Below are 15,735 nucleotides of genomic sequence, written 5' to 3'. Positions count from 1 at the left end.
AAATTATTTTTTCCTGAGACCAAAAGAGGTCACTTTGTCTGAATGAATTTGATAGGTTGACATTTAGTATTTGTATTACACAATGTTTTGTAGATGTTATGTGTTTGGGAAGTTGCCTGCTGGCCCAAATGCCTTCCATTCCTGCTATTCTTCCCAGTACCTGGAAAGAAATAACTGTGTGAGAATTTGCTTAGACAGGCTCTGTTTACAAACTTTCTTTAGGATTTTGCTTTAAGCTGTGATATGTTGTGTTGAATTTAACTGACACATGAAGTAAACTAATGATAGTGATTGCAAAGTTGAATATAAAATATTTGAAGATCAGGGTACAGGAAGGTGACAAGAATTACAGCATGCAGCTTTACTTACTTAGGTATTACTTACTGATTAAACCAGGTTATTTCTGAGAACAAAAATTTGTCTGGCCCAGAATGTTGAGAGCTGTACTAAATTTGCTAATTACTAGCTTACTAAATATGTGCTTAGAAAGTTATCCCATTTCTCATGTTGTGAATGTATAAATATTGAGGTAAAATGTTGCAAGATGGTGGTTTTACAGAAATAGAGAAACCCTTCAGCTGCTGGCAGAGTAAGCATAAATAATGTCTGTATTTCTTTGTGTTTAAGTTTTTTTTACACTATGACCTTTTCTCTGATCTAATAATTTAATGTATTTTATTGCATTTAAGCATCTTGTGTATAATAACTCTTAAGCTATTATTTCCATTTGTTGTTATAAAGGAGCTCACAGCATGAAGAATATATGTTGTGTAGAAACTGTTCAGTGCTATTTATGGGCCTTCTCTTTAAAAACAACTGTTTAATTTTTTAGATCATCACTGTAAAAATGATGTTTCCTTGGGGCTAGAGCTGTTTTTTCATAAATTATGTATGAGCATATGAGCTGGCTTTTTGCACCTGAAAGTTAGTTTTATGAACTTAGTTTTGTAAATGTGATATCTAAGTGTTGTTTATTCAACTTGCTTGCCCCAGACTGTTTCCTAGTAGTTGTTAAAAGCACTTGCTAATGGAATGCTATCTCCTCATTCAATGGGTTTTGCTACCTGCTTCTGAACGGGTGAAACACCCAGATACCTAACAGTAGGAAATTCATAAGCAATTTGCTTGGCTCCTAAAGTTTTCCAGTACAATGGTTATGGCAATTCTACTGGCTGTGTTTCCAGTTCTTTTGAATGTCAGTGAGTAAGGAAAACCTAAAAGGAAAAATGATAAAATGACATTTTAACTCCGTTGGCAGGGCAGTGTTGACATTTTCCAAGAAAAGAGATTATGCAAGTTCTTTATGGATATTCTGTGTTTCTTGTGGGGTGTACATTTGCCTTTCAGAAAAAAAGCCATCTGAAAATACAAGGGGGTGAACAAAGGTATCCACATTATATTTTCAGAAACTAAATTTTTGGAATTATAGAACATATTCAGACAAAAAGGTAGATGCTACAATAAATCCACCTGCTGTGTACTAAGTCCTGTTATCTTTTCAGAAAAAAGCCAAAGGCCAGCTCCTGTTTGAGCAGATCATGTATCACCTGGACCTTATCGAAAGCGACTACTTTGGATTGAGGTTCATGGATTCAGCACAAGTGGCAGTAAGTAGTTATGCTCTTTTTTAAACAACAATGTGAAAGTTGAATCCTAATACTGACAAAAATGCTATAAGAAAGCTGCCTTTTGTGAATTAAGTTTTGTGCTGAAGCTCTGTAGGTTTTCTGTGTCCCCAGGTTTAATTCTGCCTCCAGCACTAACGTTGTCTTCCTTTCTTGTTTCCACATGTTCCTGTCACACTCTGTTGTCACTAGGCAGGCTGGTCCAGTTGGACCCCAGAGCCTGGTGTGTGGTGTAGAAACTCTTGGTGCTGATGATACAGAGAGGATGGAGCAAAATCAGAGTGTGCATTTGGCCCTTTTGTTGTGTGCTATACAGAGAGGAGAAGGTTTTCCTTTGCAAATGTTGTCAGCTTCCTTGTCAGCAAAAGTCACCTTGTTAATGTCTGCTTGCAGGAAGGGTATACCTTTGATTTCTTCAAATCAGTTGTGACTCAGACCTCCAATTGTAAGTTTTTAGGAGGCTACAGGTGTGTTTGTATGTATCAGTTCGAGTTGAGGGTTCTTCCAGGACCAAGTTTGTTGATGTTTTATTGTGTGTTTCTAAAAATGTAACAGGTTTTGAAGTCAGAAGCAGAGCATTGTCCGTAGTAACCACAGTTCTTTCACTTGTGGGCTATGCACTTTTTTATAGATACTTCTTATACTCAAGTATTTAATCTTGCCACCTAGGGTAGCTGCAAGTTAAGTGAGCCTTTAGGCAAGGAGTGTTTTTTTCTTTGTCCTGCATCCCTGCAACTTAAACTTGTATTCACTTAGCCCAACATCCCCAGGTAGAATGAGATAGGTCTTTTCCTGCTGCATATATCAATCTTATTTAGATGTATAACCTAATTGTTTTTGTGTTTCAAGGCAACTTCAGAATTATTTCATGCTTAGGATGGCAGAGGGGAAGCACAGACAGTTGAGCTAAATATCTGAATTGTTCAAGGTCAGCATACAAAAATGGAGGCAGTGATTTATATTCCTTTATTTCTGTGAAGATCTGTGTCCATAACAGTTGGAAGGTGATCTCTTAGTTGTTGCAACTTTGTATAAAGGCAAAAAAAAAATCCACAAACTTGAACCTTTGAAATAAGCTAATAGCTTTGGATGCAGTGCTCCACCTCAAAGCACTTATAACCTGATGGCTTCTTTCCAAAATTATTGTTGTCAAATTTTATGCTTAGTATGTATTTGTAAAGATTGTGCTCCTCAGAGAAAATTGTTGGTGTTTTGCATCTGAAGCAAGCTTCATAGCCCCTGGGATTAGCTGCTGGTGGTCTGTAGTTCCCAGTAGTGAAAGTGGTCTTAAACCCCTTGCAGAACAGAAACATTTAGCACTAAAGAGAAAAGACCATTACACTAACAGATGGATGGCATTCAGAGCCATGCACACAACAGAAATGAGGAAACAGCCTGTTGCATACCATTTTATATTTCTCAAAATCATGTTAGCTGTGCTCAGCATGTGCAGTCCAAGATGCTGAGTGTTGATAGTGAAGTACTCTATTGCATTCATCCTTCTGCTTCAGAAAAGCAGTACTCTGTATGGTTAAGGTATCCTAACTCAGTTTCTGCCATGTGGCTTCTGATGTATTTCCCTGTTGTCCAGGATCTCATAAGAGATCAGAGTGGGTTAATTTTAACTGGTAGAATTCTCTATATGATAATTTTTTTCTCTTCCTGATCTGCTAGCAAAGAAACCTATTTCATCTTGAAATGTGTTAATAAGAATTAATCTTTTCTGCCACAGGAGTGGCTCATGCCTTGCTTTTGTCTAGCAAATTATTACTGCCAGTCCAGAGGGCACATGATTGAATATTTGATACTGCCCAATCTACCAGGTACAGGAGATTTCAAACTTGGTTTGCTTCTTTTTTTTTAACTATGTGTGACTGAAAAGCAGCAGAGTAGAGATAACAATCTGTTTAAACTGGACCTTAATGATGAGCTGTGTATAATGAGACAGAGAAGATTGAATTTTGCCAGAAGAGCTGAATGCAACAGCCAGAGATAATTACTTGCTTTAAGAAATGAAGAACTGTTGCAATAGCAGCCATTCCTGCAGAAGGAGCTGGCAAGTTTTAGCAGAAACCCAATCTGCAGCTGGAAACAAAGAACAGAGACTAATCAAGTGACTTGTCCAAGATTATTCAGGAGACCTGTTAAATAAACAGTGCAAGAATCCAGTCCCTTACTGTAGGCAGAATTGTCCAGTGGCTCTGAAGGATATAATCTTTCTGCTATCCAATTTAAATCTAAGAATATTGCCATACTTGCTAGTTAGTTTTACTGATACAAACTAGCAATACATAGTTACACAAAAGTTTTAGAAATCCCACACTTATTTTAAGTACAAATAAGTTTTCAGTAGATCTGTTGTGAACAACTGAAGAATTGCTTTTTTTCATTCTTTTCTGCTGCTGAAGTGATCACTAGTTGGGTGTTAAAGATTTCCTGTGGAGTGGGGGAAACCCAGATAATGGAAACTACCTGGCATTTTGGAGTTTTGTATTCAAATAATAGCTTCTTTGAAATGTTCTTGAAATCATTAGTGAAATGAATGAATTGTTGTTTTCATGTGATTTCTGTGTTCACTCTAGTCTGCTGTTCAGGAAGAGATCAATTTTAGCCTCAACATCTTGTCTAACAAACCTCATTTGCCCAAACTTCTTGAAATGTTGCTGGGTGAGGATTTGAGGGGTTTTGTATGTGTTTTGTTTTTAATTTCTGCAGCAGCAAACCTTTAGTAAGGACTTGCAGTACTCTGTGCAGTCTGTTGTTTGTAATGCCTTCTGTTTAGAAAACTTTGTCTGATTTTCAGCAATACACTGTGCTGTGCAAACCCTCATCAAAAGTAAACTTCTTTTCCAGGTCCACTTGAATTCCATTATAATCACTTGGAATAAATCTCAAGTTTCTTGACGTCTGTGTCCATTCATGTGTTGGTTTTGGGGCTGGTTTTTTTTGTTTCATTCCCACCCCCACTTAAAAGCAGTTCTGTTTTCCTTCTCCCTTGCGCACCATCACCATTGAGCAGAGCTCCTGTGGGCAGCAGCAGTCAGAGCCCAGCAGAGTGAATTGCTGTTGGTGCTGTCATGGGGCTGCCTCTCTGTTGCCTTCCCATGGAATGTGGAGGAGATGAGAGAAAACAGGAGGGAGATGAAGCAGGGGGCACAGCCAGCCCTGGAGCCTAGACAGGGCTCCCCTTGCCATTTCTAAATCACCTGCAAGCCTCCAGCTGTGTAGTTTCTGGGTTTTTTTGGTGGAGGAAGGAGTGAGTAAACTCTCTTACAGCAAGTGAGTTTATGGAAGAGGAAAAAAGATTATATGATTTCCTTGTAGAAAAAAAATTGCTTAACTCCCATTTCACTGGTAGCGTAAGCAAAATTTATGTAAATATTTGCTTCATTCCTCCTTAAGTTTCCTGCTTTATTTTAAAAATGTATTAGATACATTTCAGATAGCTCTCTGTAGCTACTTAGTTTGAATAGGCAATGAGAGCATTCTCAGCTGTGTGCACAGCAGCAGCAGATGGTTTAAGCATTCTCATCTGCAGCTAATACAGCAATCAGTCCCAGCCCGGCTGTGTTACAGGCTGACTGCAGCTCTCTGAGAAGGCAGGGCTGTTCTGGAGGCAGGAATGTGTTTACACTTGGCAGTGCAACCTGAAAATACTGGTTCTTTTTCATACCCTTCTTGCTTTTCTGTCCTCCCTGGAGCTCCCTGTGAACTTCATGTCACACAGTTTAACAAAAGGAGTCTTACTAAGTATATAATTCATCTGTATTAGTTGCAAGGCGACATTTGAGATTGATCTGATGAGGTGTTGCTCCCTGGCCATGGTGAGCCATGCAGGCCATGGTGTGTCAGGTAGTTGGCTCTGGCTGTTGAGTCAGTGCAGTTATGCTGGTCAGGGTGCTGTGTTTCCTGTTTAGGTGAGTCACCTCCTTTGGAGGAGGGAGCTGTTGGCCCTGCCCAGCACTAGAAAGGAGATCTGTCCCGCTAGATGTGTGTTGGATTTCTAGCTTTAACTTCTGCTATAAACTCTTCAGCAGTGTGGTTATTTTGGGGAGCATACTGTACATGTGTAGGTATTTCAATCTGCCAAGTATAGCTTTTGCATGTGCTGTTGTACACAGTGTAAGTCAAGCCATTGTTTTGGCTTCTTGTCCAGTATATAGCTTATAATTAGCATTAGTAGGTGAGGCAGTAACTTGTCCTCCCATGTGACAGTTCCTTAAATGTCACCCATGAATAGATTTTTGAGAATTAGGTAGAGCTGACTCTGATGTTGGGACACAGACAGCTCTGCTGTTACTGCACTTGAGTCATCAAAAGAAAATGCTTGAAAGCCAACAATATTTATTTTGTCTCTCCCCTTCCTGCCCCAAGTAAACATCACACACAGCTGAGTGCCAGAGTCTTCAGCTATGATTTATGCTTCTCTGGCTGATTGTCACTGGCTGACCTACTAATGTGTGAATTAAGTGTTTGTCTGGACAGGATGAAAATCTAGTGAAGTGGTTTGCTAGTATGTTTATTTTCTTTTAAGTAGACAATGCTGTCTTGAAGATTTGGTTTAAATAAGGTACTACAGGATGTTTCTGTTGTTCAAAACTGACATCTTGCATTACAAACTTTGAGCAAAATGATCTTCAGCAAGCCCAGAAATTGTGAATTATGAATTGTGAAAGATTTGAATTAGATTGTTTTAACAAACTACTTGTTATTCCAAGACTGTCTTCACTGACACTTCTTTTTTGTTCTTTCTGGGACTGTATTGATAATTCAGTGGAATTAATTTATTTTTCAGCATTGGCTGGACAACACCAAAAGCATTAAAAAGCAAGTTAAAAGTAAGTATCCTTTCCATTTTCTCTTGGTACATTGTATTTAACGCACGGAAAGCACAGCCAGTTGGAATGGATGGTGGGGGCAGTGTCCTGTGAGGGGGTGAGGGTGGCAAGTGACAAAAGCCCAGCATGGTGCTACTGATTGTTTAATGGCATCTTCCCTCTGTAGCTCATACTACTTTATACTAATGTTCTTAATTAAAGATGTTATGGGCTCATTAATTATAGTTGAAGTGGAGTCAAGGCAGCTGAAGATGTTTTAGGCTTATGGAGCATTTTCCTGGCTATAGGAAAACTTGTCTCGGACCTCATGCATGGCACAGTCCTGCTTGAATCTGTGTCCAGTCCACCAAGTCCTCACCTGCTGCACAAGGCTTCAGTGTGGCCTGGTTGTGGCAGTGGTGTGTGCTTGGGAAAGATGTTGTTTAGCAGCTTCCTTGCTCTGCACTGTGGGAAGTCTTCAGGGATTTGTGGTGTTGTTTTAATGCAAGAGAGGTTTTGGAAGCAGTGAGGGAGAAAATTCCTCCTGTCAAATGCAAGAATCAGCAGAGCGATGCACATTTTTAAAAAGCTATTAATCCACCCTTTTGTGGAGTTAACTCTTTGGTTTCCAGAAGAGATATGTCTTCTGTAGAAGGGTCTCTTAAATTCCCACATAGTATGTCTAAACTTCTGTGGAATAGAAGGGCCTGAGTTTTCAGTAGTGAGCATTTCCCAGAGCCTTGGGAAGGTGTTGCAGAGACCAACAGCATGCCTGAAGGTTTAGTCAACTGTAGAGCCCAGATGCTTAGCTTTTGTGGTGATGGATAGAGCCCTTAAATATAGGGATTAACCTGGATTCACGTGCTCTTGGCAGGAGGAATCACATTCGTGTGATATGATCATTGGCTTGTCTTGTAACACATAAAACTGTTTTGTGTGCATATTTAAGTGTCCTTTGACCCTGATGTTCCTCATGGATTTCCCTGGCATAAAGGAATTCCTGCCTTAAGACCTTGTGTAGAACATAGCCAACCAATTTCAGTCAAGTTTTGTGATGTGATTCTGTGTAATAAATAAATAACCTGTCTCATCCAGTAACTGTTACTGCTGTCTTGCATGAATTGTGCTTTGCAGTTGGCCCCCCATATTGTCTGCATTTTCGTGTAAAGTTTTACTCATCAGAGCCCAACAATCTTCGTGAAGAGCTAACAAGGTAAGAGGGATTTTGTGTCTGAGAGGGGGACCCAAATAAGGCCAGGGAAATGTTTTCCATTGAATTTATTTAAACAATTTGGAAAATTCTTTAGAACTGCTTGCTTACTTAGCTTTTTGTAAATGTAGTTTTCTTTTTGTAAAGTGGCTATTTTGTGTGTGGAAATAAATGTGCTGTGACACAGAGAGATCTAAATATTTATATATTACTTAATGCACCATTTTTCATTAGGCAATTTTGGCAACTGATCTGAGTAGCTTATACACGATGGACGGAGGTTTTCACTGAAGAGAACAGACATCATTCCTCTGCCTTTTTTTTTCTTAAGCTGTTAGTTTCAAATGCATGCAATCATCCTGTCTCCAGGCAGAAAAGCATTGAATTGCGAGTTAGAGGTTCTTTTTGAAAAAAAGGAATTTCAGTTAGCATTTCATTGCATGTTTGGTCCTCAAAGAGCTTATGGAAAGGGAAAGTATTATTTTACTGCCATGTTGAGCTAACACTACTATAGGTGTAGAATTGTAGTATCAGGTGAGCAGCAGTTCCTCTTGATAAAAGCATTTCACAAATCCATTCATAGAACTGCATGTCTGAATGGGCTGAGACTAGGAGGGGAGCTTTGAAAAAGAGCACACACAACCTACCACCTGTCAGGAGTATAAATCTGTTGTAAAACACAGCACTTCCTTGCCTTGTTACTGCTGCTGATCCCTTTTGGAGAGTAAACAAAGTTATGTTTTCATGATAGCTGTAGACATTTCATACCTCAGCCATTTGTAAGGGTGTGAAGTGCATTTGTTTGTTGTTCAGGTTTATGTCTGTGTGGATCTTCAATCTGCACTTTAGCAAAATCCCTTGGAGTGCTACCAGGAAGATTATAGTAGCATTACCCCTTCCAGCCATATGTACCCTGTGCAGCTTCATGTTTAGATGTGGTAACATAATGTGGTAACTGCTGCTTTTTAATGCTTTCCTGCTGATGTGGGAAGAATGTTTTACCTCCCCATACATGTTCCTGAATAATCATTTAACTGTCTTTAAAACGAGCAACTGCAGACAAAATTCAGACCTGTACCTGTATCTACTACTATGGAAGGTTTTCATCCATTTTGACTTGAGTTCTGCCAGTCAGACCTTGCTGTGCAGGTTTTAGCCAGGCAGACCTGAAACCTGAGGGCTTTTAAACACTGTCTGCCTGCTTGGCTAATCTCCCAGAAGAGGAGAGCAGCAAGTTGTCCTTCTGTCTTGAGACAGTGTGACACCTTGAAATAGCGGAAGCAGTGGGAAGCAGAGCTTTGCTGTGTCACTGGGCTTTCCCAGGGTTCCACCTTTAAACAGCAGGACACCCAGCTGGAGCTTTTCAGCTTCCACAGGTGCAGCTTGCTCTGTTCTCAGCCAGTGGTCATGTAGCACAGCACGGGAAGTGCTTGAATTGTGTGGAAGTGTCATGTGGCTGATGAGCACAGACTGGTCACACCCACTACACGCTGGAGGCCTGTGTTCATTTTCATATCTGAGGTCAGTACTAACCAAATTTATTCCCCATGAAGAGGCCTTAGTGTTCAAAAGGTTTTGGTTAATAAATTATTTGGCAAAGTATTTGTGGAGCTCTGTGGAACCTGTAGGAAAAACACCTGCACTTGTTTTGTGTCTGTGTATGAAAGAGTGAGGAGACACAGGCACATGTTGAAGCAGAAGTTATGTGTAAGGTTTCTGGGAGTCTGTGCTAGAATTCAGACTGGATACCATGGTGGATGCCAATGTTTTATACTTGATCAGAGCTCTTCTCTTGTTAAAGGAGAGCTGTGTACCATAATGGAGCAAGGGGATGCTCTTCAGGGGTTTTGGATCAGAATAATTAGTATTGCACACCAAAGGGATTTATATTCAATATTTGCCCCATTTCTAAGCAAAAAGAATAGAGGATGTGCAAGGCAGTGTAGGAGAGCTGGCTCTGGAGGGTAAACAAGTTGAAAAGGCTGCAGCCTGCTATTTATTTTTAGTCACTTTGCAGTCAGCATTCCAGGTTAGATTTTAACTAAGCAATCCATAATAGAAACATTTGTTTTTTCAAGACTTAAAAATAACCATTCTTTTTTGAGGTTGGTATGTGTATGAATAATGAAGGGAATGTGGAAGATGCAAGTTGTTCTTTGCTCAAGTAGAATCAGAAGAGAATAAAAAATATATTTACTTCCGTACCCTGTTTATTTTTCCATGCAACACTGTAGTTCAGCTTTTGACAACTTGTACTTTTGGGTTTGCTTCATTTGAAATGCCTGCAAAACACACAAACCCAACTGATAAAGCCTTGAGAGGTCACTGTGCAGTTTCTTTCGTCTTGGAAACTCATGTTAAGAGTAGAAAACATTTTTATTTGTCAAGCTCTGACTTACTCCTGTTGACTGAATGACACATTAGCACTAGTACTCAATGACTTATTTCTTATTAAATCCTACAGGTATTTATTTGTTCTGCAGCTGAAACTGGATATTCTTAGTGGAAAGTAAGCAGCCTTTTAAACCATTACAGTGTGTTTAGCGTAGAGTTTATTACATTTATATTTGAATAATTAATAAGTTTTGCTTAGTAGTGTAATGTTATTTTTTTTTTCTCTAAAATACTATTTTTCTATGCATGAATGTCAGGAGAGGAATGCTTAAATAATGTATTGCTTATCTCCTGATAATTTTCTGGAAACCTACCAATACTTTTAAATTTTCTTATCCCAGACATTTGCAGTTTCTTACTGTCAGTTACATAAGTTGTCTGCTAATGGTGTCAGTTCAGATTTTAACAGTGCATGTCTCTTTTGGCAGATTGGAATGTCCTTTTGACACTGCTGTCCAGTTGGCAGCTTATAACATGCAAGGTGAGTAGGTGCAACAAGGGAAGGGTGAAGTTGCACAAATAGTTTTGTGTAGCCTCTTATTAACTGTTTAAAAAAAGTCTGTCCTTGTTATGTCCATAAAATAGACTCTGCCCAGACATCAGTGATCCAGTGTGAATGCAGATCTTTTAGATTGTACTTGTGCTTGAGAGTGTGTAGAGAAAATTGCTCCATTTCTCAGGAAAGAGAACAAGGAGGTTCTGAACATAAACAGCTTTGCCCTGAAGTTGTTTTCTCAGGTGCTCCTGTGCAAATCTGTCCACTTTCACAGAAGATAGGAGGCCTGCAGCCTTCCTGAATCACTTTGGTGTAGTAACACAGCTCACTTCTTTTTCATCATATAGATTCTGTCAAGTGTTCTCTTTGTTGTCATATAAATCAGATACAAAATTGTTTTTCTTTGCACTGTGTATAAAATACCAGCTTTTGATTTCATCTGATTTGTAGGAACATCTTAATGCCCTATGTCTCATGCTTATACTTGAGCATTCCAGGTTGAACTGCACTTGTTAGGATTTCAGATCCTTCTTCAGCCACAAGATGTGACACACTTTTTCCTCAGCTATACAGCACTGTGTTTGAGTCATCTGAGATTTTATTAATAAGTTGTCTTTAACTTTTGATTCAAGATGAGAATGTGTTGTTTGAATGAGGGTGTGATGTTATCAAATGTGGAGTTTGCTATGGTTTCAAGCAGAGGAGCTCACAAAAGAAACCGGGGAGGCTTGAAGTTCCAGAAATGCCTGCTAGAGTAGGCTTTTGGGTCCTTATTGAAGCATATAGGTATATGGATATATGGCCTTATCCAAGCCAATTGATGTGCCATGTGTTTGAGCCACACAAATTCTCCACCCAACATTTATCTCATGAATCTGCTGTACTTTCTCTGCATGAGGTAGGACTAAGTCACTGAAATTTGGTCTCTTAAAAGTATTTTTCAAAACACTTTTTTCTTTTCATGCAGGAAGTGCTAATGCCCTAAATCATGTGTAGGTATAAGAGTTGGGATTAAACTGTGAAGACAGTTGTCTTTCTAACCTGCTCTTTTGTGTGGAAGGAAAGCAGTTAGAATATATTCCACAGTTATAAACATTAGCATTGTTAGAGCCTTAAGATACAGGTTCAGTAAATAAGATTTTGGAAGAACAAAGTGATCTAATTAGGCCATGTATCCACTGCTTTTTGTGGTGGTCTTTTGTTTCCTCTCTCCACAATGAGGCCTGTAGCAGGGCTTTAATCTTACTGTCTGACAGCTGTGTACTTTTATTTAAATCAGCTGGAACCTAAGCTGGCTTTGACAGCATTCCTTTGAACAGAGGCAGGCATTTTAGTGGGAGTAAATTATTATAGAACTACAGACTTCCTCAGTCAGCATTAAAAAAAAAAAAAAAAGAAAAAGGAAGGGGTGAAAAGACTGTTATTATGCTTGCAGCATTCAGAATCCAAGAAATGGAGTTTTATATCATGTGACATTTCTGTACCTGTGGAATACTGGCATTTATTTGACTTTGCCAGGTCTTCCCAGTGATTTCTCTATTTTCCTCTACATAAAGATCTATAGCTTCATTTTTCAGACAGAGCAGCTATTGGCCTGCATCAGACTTCCAAAGTCCAAGTTACAGAATTATTCCTAATTTTTTGGCTATGAGCTGCGCATTATGAAGCAACTTGAAATTAGTAGGAGGAGTTAGTGCTTAGTGACTGAAAATCAGTACATTTTTGTAAAGGTTTCTAATTGTCAGTTTCAACATTTTAGATATTTGTCTGTCTTTAAAACTGGACTTTTTAGGCATCTGTGGGAGATGGAGTTGTGTTTTTGATGTGGCAAACCCTTTGACTGGTATGTTCCTGTATGTTTTCTACATAGCATCTCTGGATGGAGGAGAAGAAACAAAAAAAGAAATTTAACATTTTAGATTAACTAGAAAACTGTGCAGAAATTCTTCTGTCTGCAGAAATATCCACTGTGTTTATTGAGAACAGTGGCTAACAGTGTTGTTCTTTTGTAGCTGAACTTGGAGACTATGATCCTGCTGAACACGTCCCTGAGCTGGTGTCTGAGTTCAGATTTGTTCCCACTCAGACTGAAGAGATGGAATTAGCTGTTTTTGAGAAATGGAAGGAATGCAGGTACTAAATCTTCCAATGAATGCTGTTTGCACTGATTTTTCTGTGAAGAGAATCTATTAAAAAGATTCTGCTGGATGTTTCTTCTGTGGCCTTGTTCAGAAATAGAATTTTAATATGGTTCTGTCCTATTTTGTAAAAGAATATAATGTGATAAATGAAGCTTTTTCAAAGGTCTGAGTAAAATGATGAGGTACAAAATCTTGAAACACAGTCGTTTTTGCAGCAGCATTTTTCAGATTAAAACTTTAAAAAGTGACCTTGATCTTCAATAAAGTGAACAGGTGTCACCAGTGTTTGTTTTTCAGGAAGTTCCTTTCCTCTTTCCTCATTTACCAGTTTTTCCTTTCTGTGCTTTTTCAGGCATCTACCTAACAGCAAAAAAATTTTATTTCAGGGGCCAAACACCAGCACAGGCTGAAACTAATTACTTAAACAAAGCTAAGTGGCTGGAAATGTATGGTGTAGACATGCACATAGTCAAGGTATGTTTAACCACAGCATGGTGACCTTAGGAAATGATAGTGTTAGTTTTGTGTTGCATTTCAACACTGGTTCTGCTTTGAGGGGGGAAAGAAAAGGAATATTGTTCTCCTGCAATCTATGTAATAAGTGATCTGGCTTTGTGTCAACATTCCATTCTTTGGTATATGTTTCTAGAAGGTATAACTTGAGTCCAAGCATATCTGCTGTATGTTAAATGTGTGATTGATGTGGAAGTAGTACTACAGTTTGTATTTAGACTTGGAATTACTGTGATTTTTCACAGAACTCCTATTTGCTGGGGTGTAGTCAGCTACCAGCTGAAGAACTACAAATAAGCATAGATCTCCTGTGGAGATACAAGTGCAGCAAATGCATAAGGATTTCTTTATTACACAAACAGATCAAGAAACTTTAATTTTCCTCTTTAGTCAGCCTTATTGAAGGGTTGCAAACAAGAAAAATACATTACATGAGATCATCAAGATATAGGAGTTTTGTTGTATAAGATAGCAGACGTGTGTAATTATAACACTTTGCTTGGACAAAAAAATTACATTAATCACTCTAGTAAATTGGATAGAGGGTCAAACACCAAAATGAATCTAATTTTTATTTTGTGTCAATTAGGCAAGAGATGGCAATGATTACAGCCTGGGACTAACACCTACAGGAGTTCTTGTCTTTGAAGGAGACACAAAGATTGGTTTGTTTTTCTGGTAAGCTCTCTGATTGTACACTGGAATCTGTTCTCGATTTTGGCTCTTTTGTTTCTTTTATGATAGCAAAAAAAAAAATTGTCTGGGTTGTGAGAGCACCATGAATTTGAGGTACATTCTCATTAAGTTACTGAAAGTTAGATATAACCTGCACTTTCTGTTCATCTGGCAGGCCAAAGATAACAAGGCTTGACTTCAAGAAGAACAAACTCACTCTGGTTGTTGTTGAAGATGATGAACAGGTAGATAAATATCTCTTTAGTTAAATCTCAGTCTTGATTATACACTACTAATGTGCATATTCCTAATCTTTCCTTATATTGAAGTTTTGAGAATTAATGTCAGTGCCTGAAAGATTTTTGATTGTGACTTGTGGCGGGAGGAGGGAAATGAAGGGACTTAAGTAAAAGATAAACTTTTCTGTCATCCATTTTTTAAAAAGAGAATGCCTGGTGAAACTAGAGCAGGTACTTTGGCAACAGGATGCATTGCACAACAAAGTTTTTTAAAAAAATCCCACATACCACATTTAGTAGAATGAACTACTTAAGCAGGTTTCAGAATTGTTTCTGTAGGGAAGAATATGCATGCACCTGAGACAATTAAAAAGTGAGCATGGGTAATTTGAGAAGATTAGATTTGGAAGTGAAACCGTGTTAGCCTCATCAGCAAGTACCTTCCTGTTGTAATAGTATCTTTAATTTGTTGTTTTTCAGAGGTTTGGCTTGTTAAATGTATGGACTCCAGCATTTTCCAACTTTAGACTATATAGCAGTTGTTCATTCTAGTTTCTACCAATGTTGATTCTTCTGCCTAAAACATTTTTTAAATATATCTATTAGGAATCATAAAAACCAAATTTTATTTGGCTTGTATGGAATTTTAGCTTGGTCTTATTCAAGCCCCTTGTAAGTTGTCAGTGTGCTTTGTGTGCTTTAAGGGAAAGGAGCAGGAGCACACTTTTGTCTTTAGACTGGATCATCCCAAAGCCTGCAAACACTTGTGGAAGTGTGCAGTGGAGCACCACGCCTTCTTCCGCCTCCGGGGGCCCGTCCAGAAGAGCTCCAGCCGCTCTGGCTTCATCCGCCTGGGCTCTCGCTTCCGCTACAGGTCAGTGCCACTGGCACTTGGCACACACCTCCTGGCACTCCTTGCTTTCCTGCATGCTGGGGTTTAGTCCCTTTATCAGCTTTCTCTGTGGCTTTTGGCAATATTACTTAAGCTTTATTCTCTCCTAGAATTTTCACCTTCTCCCAAAACTCGTGCAGTGAGATCACAGAAATATGCAAAGGGCTCACATGTTTTTGTCAGCAATTTAGTATTTAAAAAGTTGTTGCTTCTGCCATTTGTCTTGGGGAAATTGGGTGAAGAGGAGAATGTTTCTAAAACTCTTACCCTCTTTTGTGAAAGGTCTTTTGAAGTGTGAAGTTTGGGATGTTTTTTTAGAACTGACATGAGATAGTAAGCTATGAATTTAAAATAGAAGTGTGATGTTTTTATGAGCATTATTCCATCACTAAAAATAAGTGATTTATTTTACTGCTTTGCGCTCTTACATGACATTTTTAGTGGGAAAACAGAATATCAAACCACAAAGACCAACAAAGCCAGGAGATCAGCATCCTTTGAAAGAAGGCCCAGCAAGAGATACTCAAGACGAACCCTGCAAATGAAAGGTAAAAGAACTTCCATTCTGAGAAGTATAATCCAATGTGAGAATCAGGTAATCATCTCCTTTAAAATTTCTGGGTAGGAATTCTCTTGTAGCTGTTTGACTTTCTCTTGAATTTTCACAATAGATTTTCTTTGACTTAGTTAAGAGATCTCATGTATTTATCAGAAAAAGCTTGTGTCCAAACCA

At 38.7% G+C, this 15,735-nt stretch overlaps 1 protein-coding gene across 7 annotated transcripts in view; it reads left to right on the top strand.

Annotated features, from left to right (window-relative positions):
• EPB41L5 (erythrocyte membrane protein band 4.1 like 5) overlaps positions 1 to 15,735 on the top strand; it is a 52,891-nt gene that overhangs the window by 10,266 nt on the left and 26,890 nt on the right. For 6 of the 7 annotated variants that reach the window (XM_063161811.1, XM_063161809.1, XM_063161807.1 and 3 more), the window contains exons 3-13: positions 1,503 to 1,607; positions 6,421 to 6,463; positions 7,577 to 7,655; positions 10,117 to 10,161; positions 10,475 to 10,527; positions 12,555 to 12,675; positions 13,070 to 13,157; positions 13,786 to 13,874; positions 14,047 to 14,116; positions 14,815 to 14,984; positions 15,444 to 15,550. In XM_063161811.1, the coding sequence (XP_063017881.1) occupies positions 1,503 to 1,607; positions 6,421 to 6,463; positions 7,577 to 7,655; positions 10,117 to 10,161; positions 10,475 to 10,527; positions 12,555 to 12,675; positions 13,070 to 13,157; positions 13,786 to 13,874; positions 14,047 to 14,116; positions 14,815 to 14,984; positions 15,444 to 15,550 (970 nt within the window). The remainder of the gene's footprint in view (positions 1 to 1,502; positions 1,608 to 6,420; positions 6,464 to 7,576; positions 7,656 to 10,116; positions 10,162 to 10,474; positions 10,528 to 12,554; positions 12,676 to 13,069; positions 13,158 to 13,785; positions 13,875 to 14,046; positions 14,117 to 14,814; positions 14,985 to 15,443; positions 15,551 to 15,735) is intronic. The other variant, XM_063161810.1, reaches the window with a different exon arrangement.

The sequence above is a fragment of the Melospiza melodia genome, chromosome 8, assembly GCF_035770615.1.
Source record: "Melospiza melodia melodia isolate bMelMel2 chromosome 8, bMelMel2.pri, whole genome shotgun sequence".
NCBI classification, from domain to species: Eukaryota; Metazoa; Chordata; class Aves; order Passeriformes; family Passerellidae; genus Melospiza; species Melospiza melodia.
The sequence above is the reverse complement of the archived record's forward strand: the minus strand, read 5'-3'. Positions and strand labels throughout refer to the sequence as shown.